General features: G+C 49.0%; 1 protein-coding gene and 1 non-coding gene across 3 annotated transcripts in view; both read left to right on the plus strand.

The window, feature by feature from the left end:
* Nucleotides 1–19,055, plus strand: part of CYFIP2 (cytoplasmic FMR1 interacting protein 2) — a 124,801-nt gene that overhangs the window by 31,330 nt on the left and 74,416 nt on the right. For both annotated transcript variants that reach the window (XM_045079613.1, XM_004737727.3), the window contains exons 6-15: nt 969–1,150; nt 2,878–2,974; nt 4,285–4,413; nt 6,941–7,045; nt 9,046–9,137; nt 10,964–11,081; nt 13,451–13,570; nt 14,100–14,225; nt 17,644–17,810; nt 18,521–18,668. In XM_045079613.1, coding sequence (XP_044935548.1) covers nt 969–1,150; nt 2,878–2,974; nt 4,285–4,413; nt 6,941–7,045; nt 9,046–9,137; nt 10,964–11,081; nt 13,451–13,570; nt 14,100–14,225; nt 17,644–17,810; nt 18,521–18,668 — 1,284 coding nt within the window. The remainder of the gene's footprint in view (nt 1–968; nt 1,151–2,877; nt 2,975–4,284; nt 4,414–6,940; nt 7,046–9,045; nt 9,138–10,963; nt 11,082–13,450; nt 13,571–14,099; nt 14,226–17,643; nt 17,811–18,520; nt 18,669–19,055) is intronic.
* On the plus strand, nt 15,192–15,295 carry LOC123391975. Its single transcript, XR_006606649.1, has one exon. It is a non-coding gene; the product is annotated as a U6 spliceosomal RNA (small nuclear RNA).

Genomic DNA, 19,055 nt, shown 5'->3' on the forward strand with positions numbered 1-19,055 from the left:
TTCTCACCACAGCAGCTATTGTGACCCTCTTACAGTACAATTCAGACCATGTTATCCTTGACTCACTCAGTGTAGAGACTTGAGCCCTCACAAAGTCCTGTGAGAGCCAGTGGCCCTGGTCCCTCTGTGCCTCCAGTTTCTTCCTTCTGCTCACTTCACTTCAACCACTGGCTTCTTGCTCATTCTTCAAACATGTCAGGGATACTTCTACCTCAGGGCCTTTGCACTGGCCACTCAGGCTGTCCAGAATGCACTTCTTTCAGTTAACCCTGTCTTTCTCTTCTTCTTTCAAACTCCTTTTCTGTAAGTCGCCTCTGCATGATTTCTTCTCTAATCTTCCTACTAAAGTGTACAGCTCTCCCTGCCCTCCCTATCCCACTTTCCTGCTTTATTTTTTTCCACGGTGCATATCACATTCTGACATAGAGTATTTGTTTTGTTTTCTGCCTTCACTCACATATAAGCACCTTAGGGCAGGGTTTGTTGTTGTGTTTTTGTTTTTGTTTTTCTGTTTTAGTCTCTACTTTCCTGGAGTACCTAGAATGGTTCCTGGCACATAGCAGATGCACAATAAATACAATTTACTGGCTACATGAGCCTCTCTCTCTGAGTGTGTCTCTCACTCTTGGTCCCTACCCTACCCTGTCTGGTGCCTGACACTGTCCTAGGTGCTGGGATACAAAAAATGGATAAGACATAATGTTGCTCAGCAAAGGCATAGTGAATGAATTCCTTGGTTTGACTCACTTGGCTGCAGGTTCCAGGCTCCCCTCTCCAAAGGAGCTCTGGATTTAGGGGCACCGCTAAGAAAGATCTCCTGGCAGATCTGACTCTCTCTAAATGTCCACACTCTGACCAGAGCCCCAGAGGAGGGAGTCTTGATCCTCCTCCCCACCCAGAGCATCTCGAGCGCCTTCCGGAGCGCCCTCCAGGCCGCCTGTCCTTACCCACTGCCCCTCCCCCCACAGCGCAAGGCCATCGAGCGGTTCTGCAGTGAGGTGAAGCGGCTGTGCCATGCCGAGCGCAGGAAGGACTTCGTCTCCGAGGCCTACCTCCTGACCCTGGGCAAGTTCATCAACATGTTTGCCGTCTTGGATGAACTAAAGAATATGAAGTGCAGCGTCAAGAACGACCACTCTGCCTATAAGAGGTCAGGGCACCCTCCCTGCCCCTCCTCCTGCAGAGCCCGCCTGGGGGAGGCGGGGCCTGGAGCCCTTCTGCCGGGTTCCTCCTCCAGAACCCAACCAGCCATTCTCCGCCACGGCCGGGGGCGGGCTCTCTATTTTCGTGTTCTGTCTCAAGACCAGGTCAGAGTCTCATTTTCCCCGACCTATAGTGGTTTCCCATGCACCTTGGGACCAGAAAAATAATCGTAAGATGGTCACATCGGTCATTTCCTGCAAGATTCAGAAAGCCAATTCACACTGTTTCTGTAAAAGAAGGAACTGGATTGGCCCCCGGAATGGAACGGTTTCACTCTATCTGGATCCAGATCCTCAGGTGATGCTGGTCCAGTTCCCGCTACCCCTCGGCTCAGCCTTCCCTGAGAGCAGCTTCATTCACAGGCAGGCCTGTGCCCTGGGGTGGTGGCTGGCGGCTGGCGCTTCCCTCTGACCAGCGTGGCAGCCCCAGCTCCGAAGGAAAGAAGGGGCGCTTCTTTCAAGTACTTTTGCCAAAGTCCCATGGAGGATTGTCCTGGCTCTGGTCTGGGTGGTGTGTGGAGCCCTCCCTCGGTGACTGCCAGGAGTGGGGGCTCCAAGGGTCAGGTGCTGGCCAGCGTCAGCTGAAAGAAGGACTGAGTGGGTCAGGGACTGTCACTTTCCAGAAATTAGGATACAGCCACGCAGAAGGTGGCAGTGGGCAATCGAAAGCAATGGATACTTTCCTGCATGTTGCTGAGGCTCACGTGAGCCCTGCCATGTCTGGAGACGTGTCTTAGGAAGGCTTTTCTGTGTCACTGATGAAGAGGGCCCCTCCTCCTTGAATCACATCCTTCTGGGCCTCCAAGGTAACTGGAGAAACCTGGCAACAGACCGATTCCCACCATTTTCTCCTCCCGAGGGACCTGTGCAACCCCGGGGTGCATGTCCGCAGGCAGAGCCCCATCTCCAGCCTGGTTCAGAAACAGCCGCTTTCACAAAGATTTCACAGACAGCACATGGCATACATAGTATCTCCCATGTCCCTCCCCACCGCCCTTCCATTTCTCCCCAGTTTGGGCTGCTCTTTGCATTGTGGTCCTAAGTGACACACTCACAAACCACCTGAGCAAGGCGTGTCTATGCTCTCACAGTTGGCCACGACTCAGGACGCACCACCACCAGGCTAGGCTGGAACAGTGCAGGGTGCCGTGTGGTTCCCCCTTTGAGCCCTGTGTATGTTCCCCAGGCCCACAATCCCTTCACCTCCAATCCTGTTAGGTGGAATAGACTTCTGTTTCCATGCAGTGCTTTGCTTTAGAAACTTGGAGGTTTTCTGTAAATAACATAATCCACGCAAAACCAACACACCCTGCCTGGGATTCCTCTTCATGACCGCTTGCGGTTTCAGGACAGGTTACAGCCCAGCACAAGGGTACTCATTTCACTCTGTCTTGCCACCTCTGGCTGGTTGATGGGATGCTAGTTGCCCATAAACTTGCTGGGTTGGACCTATTCTTGCCTCTTAATTGTAGGTGACCTTAATATAGGATGCACATAGCTCCAGACAAAATGACTCCAGAATACACTCTCCTTTGATGTCAGAGTCACCTGTGATATTCAGAGCTCCCTAACCCCAGGGGGCGGTGGAACTCTGGCTTAGGTGGAAGTGGGAGCCCCTGAGGCTTGGCTTGGGCGGGTTATGTCTGAGCATTCCTCTCCATGACACCATGTACAGGGCAGCTCAGTTCCTGAGGAAGATGGCGGACCCTCAGTCTATCCAGGAGTCACAGAACCTTTCCATGTTCCTGGCCAACCACAACAGGATCACCCAGGTGATGGCACGTCCCTTGTTCATCTGGGCCTGGGGTCTCAGGACACAGGCAGAGGCCTGACAATTGAGGGACCACGAGTAGGGAAGCCCAGTCCAGATGAACATCCCCACTTTCCTACTTGTGAGTTAGCAGATGTAAGTCTCCTCTCCCAACCAGGGATGACCCCTTTACCCTCTGCGGGGTTTTGTTCCCTGAAAGTCTTCTCAGCCCACATGCCGCCCTCATGTCAGTGAGGACTGAGAGCCTGGGTTCTGGAGTGTGATGGCCTCCTTTTCTAATCCTGGACCCTCCACTGACCCCTTGTGAGAACGTGAGCCCGGTCTAAGCCACCATTTCCTCATCTGTGAAGTAGAGCTGTTATTTTGAGACTATGAGATTCCATCTCCTAGGACTGTTGTGAGGAATGAGAGACCATTTCCAAAGGCCGTGGTGAGCAGAGCCTGACGAATGGTAAGAGCATAAGCTGCCGTAGCTATGGTTACTGCCGCTACTTTGCCGGGCACCCCTGCAGCTGTGGCTCTCCTGCTCTGACATTATGTTACCCGTCTTGCTCACCCATTAGGCCAGCCTAAACGGGCACCAGCGAGAATGTGGGCAGGGTGCTGGCTGAGAGGGGCCCTCCATCTTGGAAATGTTTTCAGGCCCACACCTCTCTTGGGGATGCTGCTGGCTTCACTGGGCCCTTCCTCCTGTTGGCTGACTGCACAAGGCTGTCAGTGTTGACATGTTTTTTTCCTGAGACTCAGCCGCAGGTTCTGTGGAAAGCAGTAGCAGTACCTCCCATGGCCTCCCCCACAGCGCCCCAGGTTGTCCCTTTGGAGAGAAAGGGCCTGAGGTGGAGACCACAGACTCTTTTTAGATGGGAAGTGCTTCTGTACCACTGTGCCCTGCAGGAGGGACACGCCTGCTGGTCTTGCTCTCCTCCCCTGGACTGGGTCTTTCTGTTATCATCTGAGATGTCATGGCTAAGTCTACACCCTCAAAACCAAGCCTAGATTACCACAGGCCTCTTGCTAGAAAGCTGTACTGCTTTTCAGTTCAGCCCAAGAAAGGAATTTCTGTCGGAATTGCCAGGAAATAAAATGGAGGCTCCAAGCGGGGTGGCTTTCCTGCTGTGGGAGAGTTGCAGGAGCTCTGACCAACCACTCTGGGGACTTTGAGGAGGAGACTCAGGCTCCGTCCACCTGGGATGGTCAGGGGGGTTATGCCCTGTCACTGCCAACCAACTGTGGGCCTTCCAGGGTGGGTGCGGTTGGGTGGAGGGCAAGGGAGCAGGAAAGGGGCTAACCAGCGGGGGCGCTGCTGTTCAGTGTCTCCATCAGCAACTGGAAGTGATCCCAGGCTATGAGGAGCTGCTGGCAGACATTGTCAACATCTGCGTGGACTACTATGAGAACAAGATGTACCTGACCCCCAGTGAGAAGCACATGCTCCTCAAGGTACGACAGCAGCCACACAGCCTGGGACCTGGGCTTGGCACCCCCCACCCCTTACTGGAAATCTTAAAAAAAAAAAAAAAAAGACATTTATTTTTTCTTAATTAAACACTGATACAGATCTTACTGGACATCATTTTTTATAACCTGGCCTTTTTTTTTTTTTTTTTGCCTTTAATATATCATATATACCTTTACAGATGTTGTTAAGGGTATTTTCTGCGATGTCGTTTTTTTGTTTGTTTGTTTGTTTTTTAGAGATTTTTGTTTATTTATTTGACAGAACAAGAGATCACAAGTGGCAGAGAGGCAGGCGGGAGTGGGAAGTGGGGGGTGGAGGGAAAGCAGGCTCCCCGCTGAGCAGAGAGCCTGATGCAAGACTCCATCCCAGTACCCTGGGACCATGACCTGAGCCGAAGGCAGAGGCTTAACCCATTGAGTCACCCAGGTACCCCTGTGATGTCGTTTTTAATGGCTGCTGAGTATCCCAATGCCCGTGGACATTGTCATTAAACAAATCCTGTCATTGGCCATTTGTTTGCTAAACTGCAGTGAACATTCTTACAGCACAACCCCTGTGTCCACACTCTTGCCAAGTCAGATGTCCCAGAGGAGAAATTGCTGACTCAGAGGGAAAGCAGCATCTTCCAACTTTTGCTGTATTTTGTCAAAGTGGTCACATTGGTTTCAGCAGTTTACAAGTTTCATTTTTAAATTATCAAGTAATAGTTATTGTAGAAAATCGGAAATATATGGAAAAGCACAGAAAATTTTTCTCCCTCATAGTCTTTCCATCCAGAGGTAACATTTTTAGCATTCTGATGTCTTTTCCTGTACTTTTTCTGTGCTTAGAGACGTTTTCAGCATATGCCATATGCATAAATTATGTGTGTGTGTCATTTTTATTGCATTTGATTAGACGTAGCGGGAGTGTTATGCTGCTGCTCAGTGATGCAGTCTGGATACCCTGCATTTCTTACCCATTCCTCCGCCTCTGGCTGCTTGGGTTGTTCCTGATTTCTCTCAGCAGCGGTAGCACAGAGACGAGTGGCCTTCTGCATGTTCTTCTGACACGCCGCCCAGCCCCTTTTGAGTCTTTCTTCTCCAAAGCCTCCCCTTTTGATGTTCTCCTGGTATTTTATTTTTCCTCCTCTCCTTCGTGCCACCCCCTCTACCCTAGAAACCCCAGCCCTGTTGGGTTCCCTTCTTTCTATTCCCATCGCGCCTCGATCGTGTTCACAGGACAGGGTGGCTCAGTGACTTGTTCTCTCCGGCTTCCTCTGCACCATCAGAAACCCAGAGTGCCCCAGAGCCCAGTGGTCTCTCTCAGCTTCTTGCTGTGCCTCCTGGAATGGCTGCTGCCACACACCGGCTCACTAAATTCCAGCCCACCAAGCACTCTGAGATACTGCCAGCAGATTTTCTCTCACCAGCTTTTACGATCTCGAAACCTCTGCTTCCCAGCCCTGAGCTCTCCACCTCTCCCAGCCCAGGCTCCGGGTCTCAACGCTGGCTGTTCCTCCATTTTGCAGTTAGTGTTCATGAACTCAGATGCCACCAGGGCACCTCTCATCTAAGATGGGAGAGTCTGGCACACGCCCTGCAGAGCACGGGACCGAATGGGACGAAGAAGAGGGTGTGACCTTCATGGTTCTCTGGTCCAGGCCCTTATATGTCAAGGGTGACTTCCCCACAGTCACAGCAGCTGCGAGCCAGGAGAAGCTGCTTCCAGCCTAGCTGTTCAGGCCCTGGTCAGCCTTGCTGCACATTTGAAAAAAGGAGCAAAACATGTCAGCTTTCAAGAAGCTATTAAATGGACCAGCATATCAAGAGTCAGCCTGGTGACCTGCTTATAGAGTGTTGTCAGGCAACAACAAAATGTGTTCTGAATGAAGTCACCAGCAGCTCCTTAGGAATCCGTGCATTGTTTTAGCTTCCTTGGGGAAAGAAGTGAATAGTTTACACATTCATACAACAGCGAGCAGGTATTCCCAAGTCCCTCTGATGGGCTAGCCCCCAAGGAGGCAGCAACAGGCAGCGCTCAGCCCTGTCTTGCAGGAAGCCTCTACTTAAATAGAAGTTGTGGTCAGATCTGCCTTCAGACCCTGTCTCTGCAACCTATTAGCTGTGTGACCTTAGCAGGCTGGCCAACCTCTCTGTGGCTCTAATTCCTCGTCTGTAGAATAAGGTCACTGTGTAAACTTGACTCCTAAGATGGTTGTGAGAATTGAGGAAAATATCCAGGGAAGCCCTACGCACAGACTCCGGCCCCAGTAAGGACTCAGCAAGCGACCACCATGATAACCTACTACGGGGTGGTCTGGACCTCTACACAGAAGTCCAAGTTTAGTTCAAGTGAGATTTATGTCTCCTTTCTTCAATTGAAGACACGTGGGTTTTGAAAGAGGCGGCATCCCTACAGGATGTGCATGTGTGCGTGCACGGTCCTCCTTTTTTTTTTTTTTTTTTTTTTTTAAAGCTTTTCCAATGGTTGTAATGGGCTTCTGTGCTCTGCCCCTTCTCACTCTAGGTAATGGGTTTTGGTCTCTACCTGATGGATGGAAACGTCAGTAACATTTACAAACTGGATGCCAAGAAGAGAATCAACCTCAGCAAAATTGATAAGTTCTTTAAGGTCAGCACCTGAGGGTGGGCCCGGGCCGGGCCGCCGGGTGGTCTCTCTGGGGAAAGGGAAGAAATCGGCTCCGAGCAGTGGGGCTTGTTGGTGGAGCTGGTAAAGGCCCCCAGGTGGAGGAAGAGGATAGAATGAGAGGGCTTCCCGCTGCTGTCCGTAGAAGCTGCTACACTATCTAAGTCTGCTCAGGGCTTGGCTGAGAGGCCTTACAGTTTTTCTGCATATTGCCTTTGCTCTTTCCTGAAATCCCTTGCCAGCTAAAGAAAGAGGTGCATCCCAGAAGACAGCGCCTGCCTTAATTTTCCACATAAATCAGAGCTCACAGAAGCAGGAGGATTAAAGACTGGATTTTAAATTGATTCACATTTGCAAAGTCACAGCCTCTCCTGGTCCCGGGGGGGGGGGGGGGCTCTTGGCTTGCCCCTGCCTCTGGGCACTAGGCCTCATTATCGTCCCTTATACACTCAGACCTTTGCAGTGCCTCAGATGTGTGATCTTATGGCCCCAAATTTCTAAAAATAAAACCTTGAGATTAAATGAAGGCTTTGAGGCTTTCATGAAGGGATTTCCTGCTTTGGATTTGAATTCCATGGTGTCAGTTGTACTGGCATTGGGCACACCAAGGTGAAGTAGAGCCTCAGAGGTCAGATATGGAAAAACCAGGCTTAACATTCAGAGTGGAACCCCTCAAAAGTGTGGTATGGGGGACGCTGGGCTGGGCCTGGGTCTCACTGACTCAGGTTAAGGAGGAAATAAATCACCAAAAGGTATCCTGTGGCTTTGCATGTTTTCAAGGCGGGAAATTTCACTTTTCTCTCGAGCTGCCCCAAATGAAAACAGGGCTCATCTCAGGAAACTTTGCAAAATCCACCCTGCCCTCAGTCAGCATGAATGATATCGGGGTGCAGTTGAAGAATACAGCTTTGCCACAGTCGGACCTGGGTTTTAGTCTGGCTCTGCCATTCGATAGCTGGATAACTCTGGGGAGATCACTAAACCTTTCTGAAATGGAGTTCCCCAGTCTGGAAAATGTGAACACTGAGGGTATCTACTTTCTAGGGTTCCCTTGAGGATTCAGGAGGAAGGACATAGGTGGGTCAGAGCCCTGGATTATAGTCCTGGGTCCTTTGTGTAAAAATTACTTGAGTTACCTAAACCTCAGTTTTTTCATCTGGGAATTGGGGATGATAATAGTACTGACCTCACAGAGTGTTTGTAGGGATTGAGATGCTGTTTTTTGTTTAATAGACTATTTTTTAGAGCAGTTTAGGTTCACAGCAAAATCGAGCAGAAAGGGCAGAGTTTTCCCATTTCCCCAGAGTCCCCCGCCATGAGCAGCCTTGCCCACTATCAAAATCCCCCACCGAAGTGTTGCATCCTCTACAATCTGCAGACCTCCACTGACATGTCATTATCACCCAGAGATCATAGCTTACATTAAGGATCGCTCTTGGCGTTTTACATTCTATGTAACATTGATGAACACAGAAAGATGTGTATCCACCACTGTCCTAAGGATCTTGGGGGGTTTGAAGAACTTGACATGGGTGCCTACCACCTAGAAGCCAGCAGTCTGCACTGGCCTCCTCTCCATTTGGGCTGGTCTTCACTTAGGACCTGTCTGCCTCACCCAGCTAGCAGCATCCAGGTACCCACTCCTAGTCCAGCATTCACAGCAGCAAGGACCCACAAATCCCAGGAAAGTTAGAGCAGAGAGAACCCTGCCTTGGGAGGCAGGCCATCTGGTCTCTTCCTTCATCCACTCTGGCTGCTGTGTCACCTTGGACAAATCGCTCTGCCCCTCTGAGCTCAGTTGCTGGAACATGGGTTGGCTGGAGACAGGGGAGGCCCTGTATACTGTCTGGTGACCCAGGAGCATGATCAGAAGCAGAGCCTAGGGTCGCCCAGAGGTCCATGGAGGAGGCCTGCTTTCCCTAGTGGAAGGCAGCCGGTCAGCCCCTCCGTCAGCATCTCATGCCTTGTGTTTGCTTCCTTTGCAGCAGCTGCAAGTGGTACCCCTTTTCGGCGACATGCAGATAGAGCTGGCCAGATACATTAAGACCAGTGCTCACTATGAAGAGAACAAGTCCAAGTGAGTGCCTGCCGTAATGTCTCTCGGCTCCCGTGAGGACGCCCGGCCCGGGCAGGGGGCCGAGGGGCCACTTCAGCCCCTCCCCCCTCCCCAGAGCCCTGGGCAGGTGGATTCCATCGCCACACTGGCACCCAGCCGGCCGGAAGGGAACAGCGGAGGGTGCTCTGAGCCCTTTTGTATCTGCCCTTTGCCACCAGGGTTCAAAAGCTCTCAGAGCACAGCCACGCCCCTTCTGTGTCCCGGCGTTGACCCATGCTGCCCGCAGTGGGACAGCAGGAGCCCTCCTTCCCTGGAGAAGGGGGAGGACTGGCTGGCCCTCAGTGGCCGGGCGGAGCAAGATGGCATTCATCAGCACGTTCATTCTCTCCTCCGATTTGTATCCGTGCAGTAAGTATGGCATTGAGGATATGGTTTAGACGGCTCCTCCTGTGAACTGAGTCGATAGCTTCGCCTTGGATTGTTTTATAAGCCACTGTTCTAGGTCATCTGTGCTAGAACCCGGGGTGTCAGGGACTCACGGCAGGTGGGTGACACCCAGCTGCGGTCTGGGCCTCTCCGTTGATCTAGGGGCTTGTTAGTAAGGTTTCTTCTGTCTACATCTTGCCCAAAGCTGAATGAAGATGACCGTTCCCTACAGAGAGGGGCTGACTGTCCTTTAGTCAAAAGTGAGGGTTTGTGCCTGAAAAATAGGTAAACAGAGTGTCCTTGAACCCTAACAGCCTTGAGCCCCTGAGAGGGAGTCTCCCCAAGGAAGCTGGGTTAGTCTCTTCCTAACCTGCTTGCTGCTAGCATGGGTGGAGGTTTTCTAGGAAGAGCATGGAACCGAGAAGGCTGAACTCCTTTCTTCACGTTTCCTGCGTGTACTGTGGGCCACCTGAAGTTGGGTGGGAGTTGATGTGGCCACAGAGGGGTGTCAGAGGTGTAAGTGGTCGTGTCCCCATTCCTGTACAAGTAAGCCAAGATAAAGGTCAGGGCAAAGTATAAGCATGAGGAAGTCCATCCCCAGTCCAGGCACTCTTGTGAAAACCACTTCCGCTTCAAGGAGATCCTTTTGAGAGACTAAATTTTTTCCAGAATGTTCATCTGTCTTGTTTGGTGCCCATGCTTAGTCTGTCTCCTGGGTCACCCAGCACCAGATGACCGAAGGTGGTGAAGGGGCCTGTCTTTTTGTGGGGGGAGGAGGGGAGGAAGTAAAGTCTTTCACTCATTGATTTCCTCCCCATTTTAGGATGGTTTTCCCAATGATATCTTTCCAAAGGAGAAAGGGGAGGGGCAAGGGGAGCAAGAAGGTGGTGGGGGGAGAGAGAGAGGGAAGGAGGGAGACCATGCCAGCAATACCTCTCAGAACACGTGGTATCCATCATGTGGAGTCCTTTCATGTTGCCCGATCACTGTTGAAACAAGAGGCAGGATCCCTGTGAGCCTCCCCAGTCCCATCCTAACGGCCCCAACAAAGCTAGCTTCAGTCTCAGGATGTCCGTGCTGACAGTCGGTAGGCAGGCCCGGGGAGGTTGCCCACCTGGCCTTTTCTTTGCTCAGTTTCCAGCTCTCTGTAGCCCTAGAGAGGCTCCTCATTCGTATAACTGGTAAGTACTATGGATACAAGTTACCTGGGAAAGCCCCTGATTAGGTTTTAGAGGAGAAAGAAGACTATTCTGCTCAGCCTGTGGCAGGCTGTCTTTTGGTGACTGGGACACGTGCTGGGTCCACCCAGGGCAGCCAGCCACATGTGGCTGAGCACCAAGAACAACTAGCGAGTGCAAGGAGCCTACCCACTGTGGCACGTCAGGCCAGGACCTTCTCCAACCATGTGATTTTCTGCCCAGGTGGACGTGTACCCAGAGCAGCATCAGTCCCCAGTACAACATCTGCGAGCAGATGGTTCAGATCCGGGACGACCACATCCGCTTCATCTCCGAACTTGCTCGCTACAGCAACAGTGAGGTAAGCTCGCCCTGCCTGCTGAGAGGGAGCCCAGTGGGGGCTCAGGGTGTGAAGGGGCAATGACTGGCCAGAAAGGAAATGATCCCAAGGATGAAGGAGAGCAGGAGTGAGGCCATACATATCGGAGGCAAGAAGGCAAAGGGGCCAAAGGCATGGGTTTTAGAGCTAGACAGAACTGGTTCTGCCACTGACCTTCACAAGTTATTCACAATCTCTGAACCTCAGTTTCCTTATCTGTAAAATGGGATAATAGTGTCTGGAAAGGTTCACTGAAAGGCTAAAACAGTAGGATGCATGGAAAATTCGTCCTGCACAGCAGATAACAGTGGCCCAGTAATGTGGTTCATCTGCACATGATCCCAGCCATTTTCACCCTGGATGGCAAGAGACACAGTTCTGAACACTTGCTCAAAGCATGGAGTGTTTTAAAACTCCACAATAATTATACTTGTAACACATCAGAAAATACAATTAGGGACAGAAGAAGCGCGGAAAATCTCTTGTAATCCCACCAATTACATTTTTACTGGTGTTACGTTTTTCTTTCTTTTTTTTTTTAATATGGAAATATAGTCAATGCACAAACCTCAGAAAAACTACAGATATGCAAAGGAGGGAAATCAACCATGTAAAATTTGACCAGCCAGAACCAACTGTGATTAATATTTGGGTTTATCTATCCTCCTGGACTCTGCCCATATATACCTTTCTATTAAATGTGTATGTTGGTTTGATAAACATGGTTCCTGATTTGAACCTGGCTGTTTGCTCACTGCTTCCACCGTGTGGCTGGCAGCCATAGTGTGCATGCTTTCCGAACCCAAACTCTGAAAAGGTCTTTGATCGAAGGGCAGCATAGTTGAAATGAGGACAGTCAGACACGTGCACACAGTGTGGTCGTTAGACAGGTGGCCCATATTCTTATGAGGGCTCCTGGAAGACATGGACCGAGGTCCAGCCCCACCCTTCGGCTTTCTTGACCACATGCCACAATCATCTGAACCAAAGCAATAGGAATAATTTCAAAGCCAGGCCTCCTTCATCCTTGTCAAGTCTTGGTGTGATGTAAGAGCGAAGTTGACGTCAAGGTTTTTTTAAGTTATACATTTTATGCATGTGTATCCACAAACAAGTCCCGTTATTTGCAGTAATTGTATTCTGAAAAGTGGGCATGAACCCTGGATCAGCAAATACGGAACAATTCCTCCCAAAGGAAGTACAGAGTTAAGTTCCTCTGGTCATGACATTTTCATAGGCTGATGAATATATAACCTTGTTTTCTGTGCATTTCCATTTAAAGATGCCATTTGTAATATATATTGTTGATTTACGGACATTAACTCACATGCGACAATACTATAATTTAACATGCAAACAAAGCTTATCTGAAAGAGGTGCTTTTCCCCTAAGGCATGTCATAGCCTTATTTGCAGTTAAGATTACTACACTGAACTTTAGTATACTCTTGGGGCCATTTTAAATAGTGAAATCACCAGTAAAAAGTACAATGTGGAAAACATGGCATTAAATGAACCATATATATACAGTAGTGTCACTGAAACAAGAAAGCACAGAGTCGCCGTGTTCAGCCTCCGCTGGACATGACTCAGAATTGTCACCACTCTGCACGTACCTGCAAATGACCAGTAAAGGGACTGCAAGTACTGACTTGGAGATTACAAATACATTTCAGGGAGTAGGCAAATTCACAACTACAGAACTCAGCAATAACGAGGACTGATTCGATACGTGTGTACAGATGTGCAAGTACTTACACATACACACCTGCATACATCTGTATTGCCTTACAGAAGAGTGCACAGCCAGATAGATGTTAGTCTTCAGCACTTTTCAGCTGGTGGGTCGTATCTAATTAAGGAGTTGTGCAGTTAATTCAGTGACTTATGATGGGCATTTTGTATGACATGGACTAGCCCATCAGAGGAATTCTCATGTGTTAAGAATAAAGTAGCTATATGAACAGAGTTGGTATATATATATATATATATATATATATATATATATATATATTTACATTTATATTTATATTTAGGATCTCTAGGCAGGTATGTGTTCCTGAGTCACTATGTGGTGTGCACTTCCTATTGTATTTGCAGTTGAAAGAATTTGAAAGCCGCAGCCCTGCAGGGTAGTTCTGAGTGGGGCTGTGGGTCACACCATCTGAGTTTAAGTCCTCAACCATGGACAAGCCATGTGGCCTTCAACAAAGAACTTGTCTGAACCTCAGTTTGTCTCTCCAGGGGGTATAACAGTAGCACCTCCCTTATATCATTCTTGGGGGAATCAGAGAAATAACGTCTAAAAGGGCCAGGCGTGTCCATGGTGAGGGTGACGGCACATGTTCGCAGGTGGTGACAGGCTCCGGACTGGACAGCCAGAAGTCAGACGAGGAATACCGAGAGCTTTTCGACCTGGCCCTGCGGGGCCTGCAGCTTTTATCCAAGTGGAGCGCCCATGTCATGGAGGTGGTAGGTGTCCTGCAGGCAGAGGGCCTGCCCTCCCCGAACCCCTCCAGCCTGACCTTTGTTCACAAGGACCCTTGTCTGCCCCTGCCTTGTCCCAGCACTCTTCTTTTAACAGCCTTATTGAGATACAATTTGCACACCATACCATTCATGCATTGAAAATGTAGATTCATTGGTTTTTAGTACATTTCCAGAATTGTGCAACCATAGTCAAATTTAGAATCTTCTTATCAGTTCCAAAAGAAACCCTGTGTAATCAGCCCCCATTCCCGATCCCCACAGCCCTGAGCAATCTGTCTCTGTCTCTAAAGATTTCCCTCTTCTGGATGTTTCCCACAAGTAGGATCATATACTATATGGCTATTTGCGTCTGGCTTCTTTCACTTCATGCCTTCAACCAGGATCTGTGTTAGAGCATGAATCAGAACTTCATTCCCTTTTATGACCAAGTCATACTCCCCTGCATGGACACAGCACGTTTGGTTTTTCCCTTCATCCGCTGATGGAGTTTGGGTTTTCCCTCTCTCCCCAGTACTCCTGGAAGCTGGTTCACCCCACGGACAAGTTCTGCAACAAGGATTGCCCTGGCACGGCGGAGGAGTATGAGAGAGCCACACGCTACAACTATACCAGCGAGGAGAAGTTCGCCTTCGTCGAGGTGGGTGCTGACCCCTTGCCTCCCTGCTCCCACCCTGAGGCTGCTGCTTGGTGTTGAACCTGGTGGCTCCAGGAGTGCTTCTGAGCAGGGTGGCAACCATGGTCCTCCCGGGTGCCTATGCTCCCCTGTCCTCCCCCTCCCACCTGAATTCATCTCTTCAAAAGTGACCCTTCACGGGTACCTGAGTGTTGCAGTGGCTTAAGCAACCCGTTCTTGGTGTCGGCACAGGTCATGACCTCTGGGTGGTAGGATGGAGCCCTGCGTTGGGCTCCACGCTCAGGGCAGAGTCTGCTTGAGGTTCTCTCTCCCTCTTGCTCTCCTGCTCCTGCTTGTGCTCTCTTTCTCTTTAAAATAAATCAATCTTTAAAAAAAACAAAAACCAAAAAAACAACAACTTCCCATTCAAAAATGATTAGAAACTCATTCTGTTCCTAAGAATCCAAGGGAAAGCACTCACTCCACTAGAAAAATGGGCAAAGGGAAACCAACAGCAGAAAACACGGACAAACCAATGGCTAAAAAAGATAAGAAAAATGTCCAGATTGATGAATGATCAAAGAACTACAGGTGGAAACCAAGACCAGATGAGCCGTCACATGTTGGACCCCCAGGATTTAGTGTCTCATTTTCTTATCTTTTCTGTCTTTTGTCCATCGCTTAGTTCTGTTCTGCTTTGTGGGATGTTTCCTGAAGTTCCACTCTCTACTCTATTAGTATTTTTCATTGTGCCTATTATATTTTTAATGTCCAGAAGCTCTGTCTTGTCCTCTGAATGTTCCTTTTAGAAGACCTCATTCTTGTGCCATGTGTGCAAAATCTTCATGAGAATAGTATGCTATTTTTATTATCTTTATTGAGGTATAATTTATAGTCAATAAATGTATCCACTTAAAGCATATAATGCCAAGAGTTTTGACTATTGTATACACACCTGTGAAACCACAAATATTAGATGCAGAACCTTCTGTGCTTGCTTTGACGGCATGGGTATTAAAATGGGAACAGCACAGAGAAGGCTAACGTGGCCCCTCTGCAAGGATGACACACAAATTCACAGAGCATTCCCTTTAAAAAAAAAAAAAGATGCAGAACATTTCCATCTCCCCTTAAAGACTTTGTGTTGCTCACTTTCTTTTATTACCATATCTCTTATCCTTTTGTTTGGTTGGTATTTTTTTTTTTGTGCTTGGCTTCTTTTACTCACCACCATAATTTTGAGTTTTATCCTCGTTGTTCTGTGTATCAGTCGTTTGTTTATTTTTCTTGTCGAGTAGTATTCTGTTGTATGGATACATACTGTGATTTGCTTACCCATTCAGCTGTTGATAAACATCGGGCATTTCCACCTTTCGGCCAGTATGACTGAAGTCGCTTTAAGGATTTGAGCCAGTCTTCCTGTCGATGCAGGTTTTTCTTTCTCTCAGAGTGGTTGTATGGTCGGTGAATGCTTAACTTTTTAAGGAACTGCCCAGCGGTTTTCCAAAACGCATGTGCCGTTTCATGTTTCTGCTGACTGTATCTGAGAGTGCTTTTGCTCCACACCCTCCCAGTCCTTGACATGGTTAATTTTATTAACTTTAGTCATTCGAGTGGCTGTTGAGTTGAGGTTTGAACTTGCCTTTCCCTGAAGACCGATGACATTGGGCATCTTTGCATGTGCTTATTGGCCACTCATCGATCTTCCCTGAGAAATCCTGTCTTCTGAAATCTTTTGCCCATTTTTAAAATCGGGTTTCTGTCTTCTTTGTATTGAATTATGAGAATCTTTGTTGCAAATACAAGTCTCTAGTCATATATATGTTGTAACTATTTTTTTGAATTAGTGGCTTTGTCTTTTCATTTTCTTGGGGGGGGGTACATTTTGAAGAACAGCTGTTGTTAATTTTGATAAAGTCCGACTTATCAGCTATTTTATGGTTTGTGATTTTTGTGTTCTAGCTAGGAAATCTCTGCATTGCCCAGAGTTGCAAAGATTTTCCCTTAGGTGTAACAGATCTGTACACTCTGCTGTGTTTGGAAATATTCTGAAACATCTCCATTATCTCTTCCTTCCTTTGTCTCATTATTTCCTAGTTACCGTCTCTAGCCAGAAACCCAGATACTTTTGTGATGTAATTTTCCCTTAAGGTTCTGTCCCATTATCTCTCTGCACTAAAGCTTCTCTCTAGCAAAACCACTATATTTGTTGTTCTAATGAAAATCCTCACCGCCTGAACTTTGTTCTCACCCTTTCCTCTGACTCAGATATATGTTCTATTATTCCTTTAAGGTTTAGAGGAAGAAAACGTCTTAGCATGTAAACTCATTTATTGCCTTATTCATTCCTTTTCAACAAAAATATTCTGATGGCTCACTATAGGCCCAAGCGGGGGGCATAGGGCATGCAGGGCGTCTCTGGGCCTTACCCCTGTGCACTGAGAGTCCAGAGCAGAGCCTGGGAGTCTGAGACATCATCATGAGGACCTGCTGTCACGTCATCAGACCTGACCCATCATGTCGGGGGCTGACATGGTTTGCGCTACACCCTCTGAATTCTGAATCACCCTAGATATTAACACTTGTGGCTGATAGGGGCCAAAGGCTCAGGCTTGTTGCTGGGGAAGCTAGACTAGGGATGTGGCTTGTACCCAAGGCCACCCAAGACTTCTTATTCCTCCTCCACCCCATTAAACTTACCTACTGGGAAACCGACAAAGCAATGGCAGAAACACATGCCTCTCTTCCTCGGGACAGGGAGGGAGGAGTAATTGCTCAGAGAAGAGAGGAACTCGGGAGAGAAGATATATGCGCACACCAAGGCGGGCCAGGATACACTCATCCCAAATATGTGTCTCCCCATGTCTGCAGCCCAGGGAGCAGGTGAAGGGACTAGGGAAGCGGCAAACAGAAGGGCAGAGGCTTCCCCTCACCTGAGACTTCTGTAGAGATTTTATGTCACAGGAGGAAGCTCTCTGGACTCAAGCAGCAAATGGCCAAGTTATTTCAAAGGCAAAGATTGTAAAAATTCTATAGAAAATATTATGGTCAAACAAAGGTCTATTTGACACAGTCTGTGGGTGCATGGTAGGTAGAGAGGTCTCTGGAAATCAGAGAACCATGAACTGGCTGCTGTTGGTCAGCCATTAGCAGTAAGATGGGGAACTGGTGTCAGAGTGGATGTCCACCGCATCGTGAAGGTCACAGTCCCATTTAGCTGACATCTCTGCTTGTGGCAGGACTTGTCTGATGCAGGAAGCAGAGTGCTCCTCTCCATTCTGGCACACGTCTCTCACCTCGCTGTGAACTGGCATTTTGAATGGCGCTGGCCTCTCGCTTCTGGACATCTCACTTAGCACCCTTCCTGCACTGTGGTACAGGGTGCTAGACAGATAGGTAAGCTGAGGCCCAGTGAGACTGACCTTGATCTGTGCCCGGCCAGGTGATCGCCATGATCAAAGGCCTCCAGGTCCTCATGGGCAGGATGGAGAGCGTCTTCAACCAGGCCATCAGGAACACCATCTACGCGGCCCTGCAGGACTTCGCCCAGGTGACTCTGCGTGAGCCCCTGAGACAGGCAGTGCGGAAGAAGAAGAACGTTCTTATCAGGTGGGTCTTCAGACGGCCCTTTCCAGGGGTCACATCAAAAATCAGAGGTGCTAGGTCCAGACCACAGGGGAAGTTCTTGGCTCTGTTAGCTTGAGCACCACCTCTGCACACACACATACCTCTCTAGCAAGTTCCAGCAAGTTCTAGGAGGCCTCCTTAGGAGATCAGACATTTGAAATGAATCAAGCCTCAGGCTCTGGGGTTGAAGTCTGTACCATCACTAGCTGTGTGCACTTAATCAAGTAACATAGTTTCTCTGAACCTCAGTTTTCCTCATTTGTGAAATATGGAATATAAGGGTACTTACTTCATTGGCTGTTGCTATGATAAATTGAGGTAATCATTGTGTTGACCTAAGCACACGGCAGCACAGAGTAAGTATGCAACAAATGTAAGCTATTATTAAAACTTCAATCATACGGAAATGTAACTGGACTAATGAAATTCCCCTGTAATGAGAAAGAAAAATAACCAGTGGGCATCAGAGTCGCCTGTGGTGCTTATTGAAGAGCAGACTTGTGGACCGTGGCTCAAGCCTGGGAAACCAGAACCTCTTGGCAGGGGGGCGGGGGGCAGGAATGAGCGTACTTCCACAGTGCCCAGGAATTCTAAGACAGGGTGTCCTGGGCCATCACAGACTCCAGCAACAGGGTTGCAGGGCCTCCTTCCAATGCTAAAGCCAGGTCTGAGTATCGGTTCTTCCTTCCCAGTGTCCTGCAGGCAATTCGAAAAACCATCTGTGACTGGGAAGGGGGCCGAGAGCCCCCCAATGACCCGTGTTTGAGAGGGGAGAAGGATCCCAAGGGGGGATTTGACATCAAGGTGCCCCGGCGTGCTGTGGGGCCCTCCAGCACACAGGTAAGTGGCTCTGAGGCCAGCCATGGTAGTTCAGGGGCAGGGGATTTCAGGCAGGAGGGCAGGGTCCCCAGCAGTGCTAGTCTTACTCTGCCATCTTGTTTTAATTCAGGAGGGAGGACTACCAGCTTAAGATTCAGGAGACCTGGATTCTAGTCCTAGAAACCCATGTGACCTCAGGCACGCTGTACAGTCTCTTTGTGCCTCAGTTGTCTAATCTGGCAAATGGGGGTCATACCAGGACTGGCTCTCTCCTAGCTCTGCGAAGTATAGGCTTCAAAGCATAGGAGGAGTTTCCAGTAGACTCTGTATGCACCTACCTATGCTGTCCCTCTTCATGGAACCCGGGCCCCCTCACCCTGCATTGACATTCTAGCTTGGGAACTCAGG

This window comes from Mustela putorius, unplaced genomic scaffold (genome assembly GCF_011764305.1).
Source record: "Mustela putorius furo isolate JIRA1106 unplaced genomic scaffold, ASM1176430v1.1 tig00000407_pilon_pilon_pilon, whole genome shotgun sequence".
Lineage (NCBI taxonomy): Eukaryota > Metazoa > Chordata > Mammalia > Carnivora > Mustelidae > Mustela > Mustela putorius.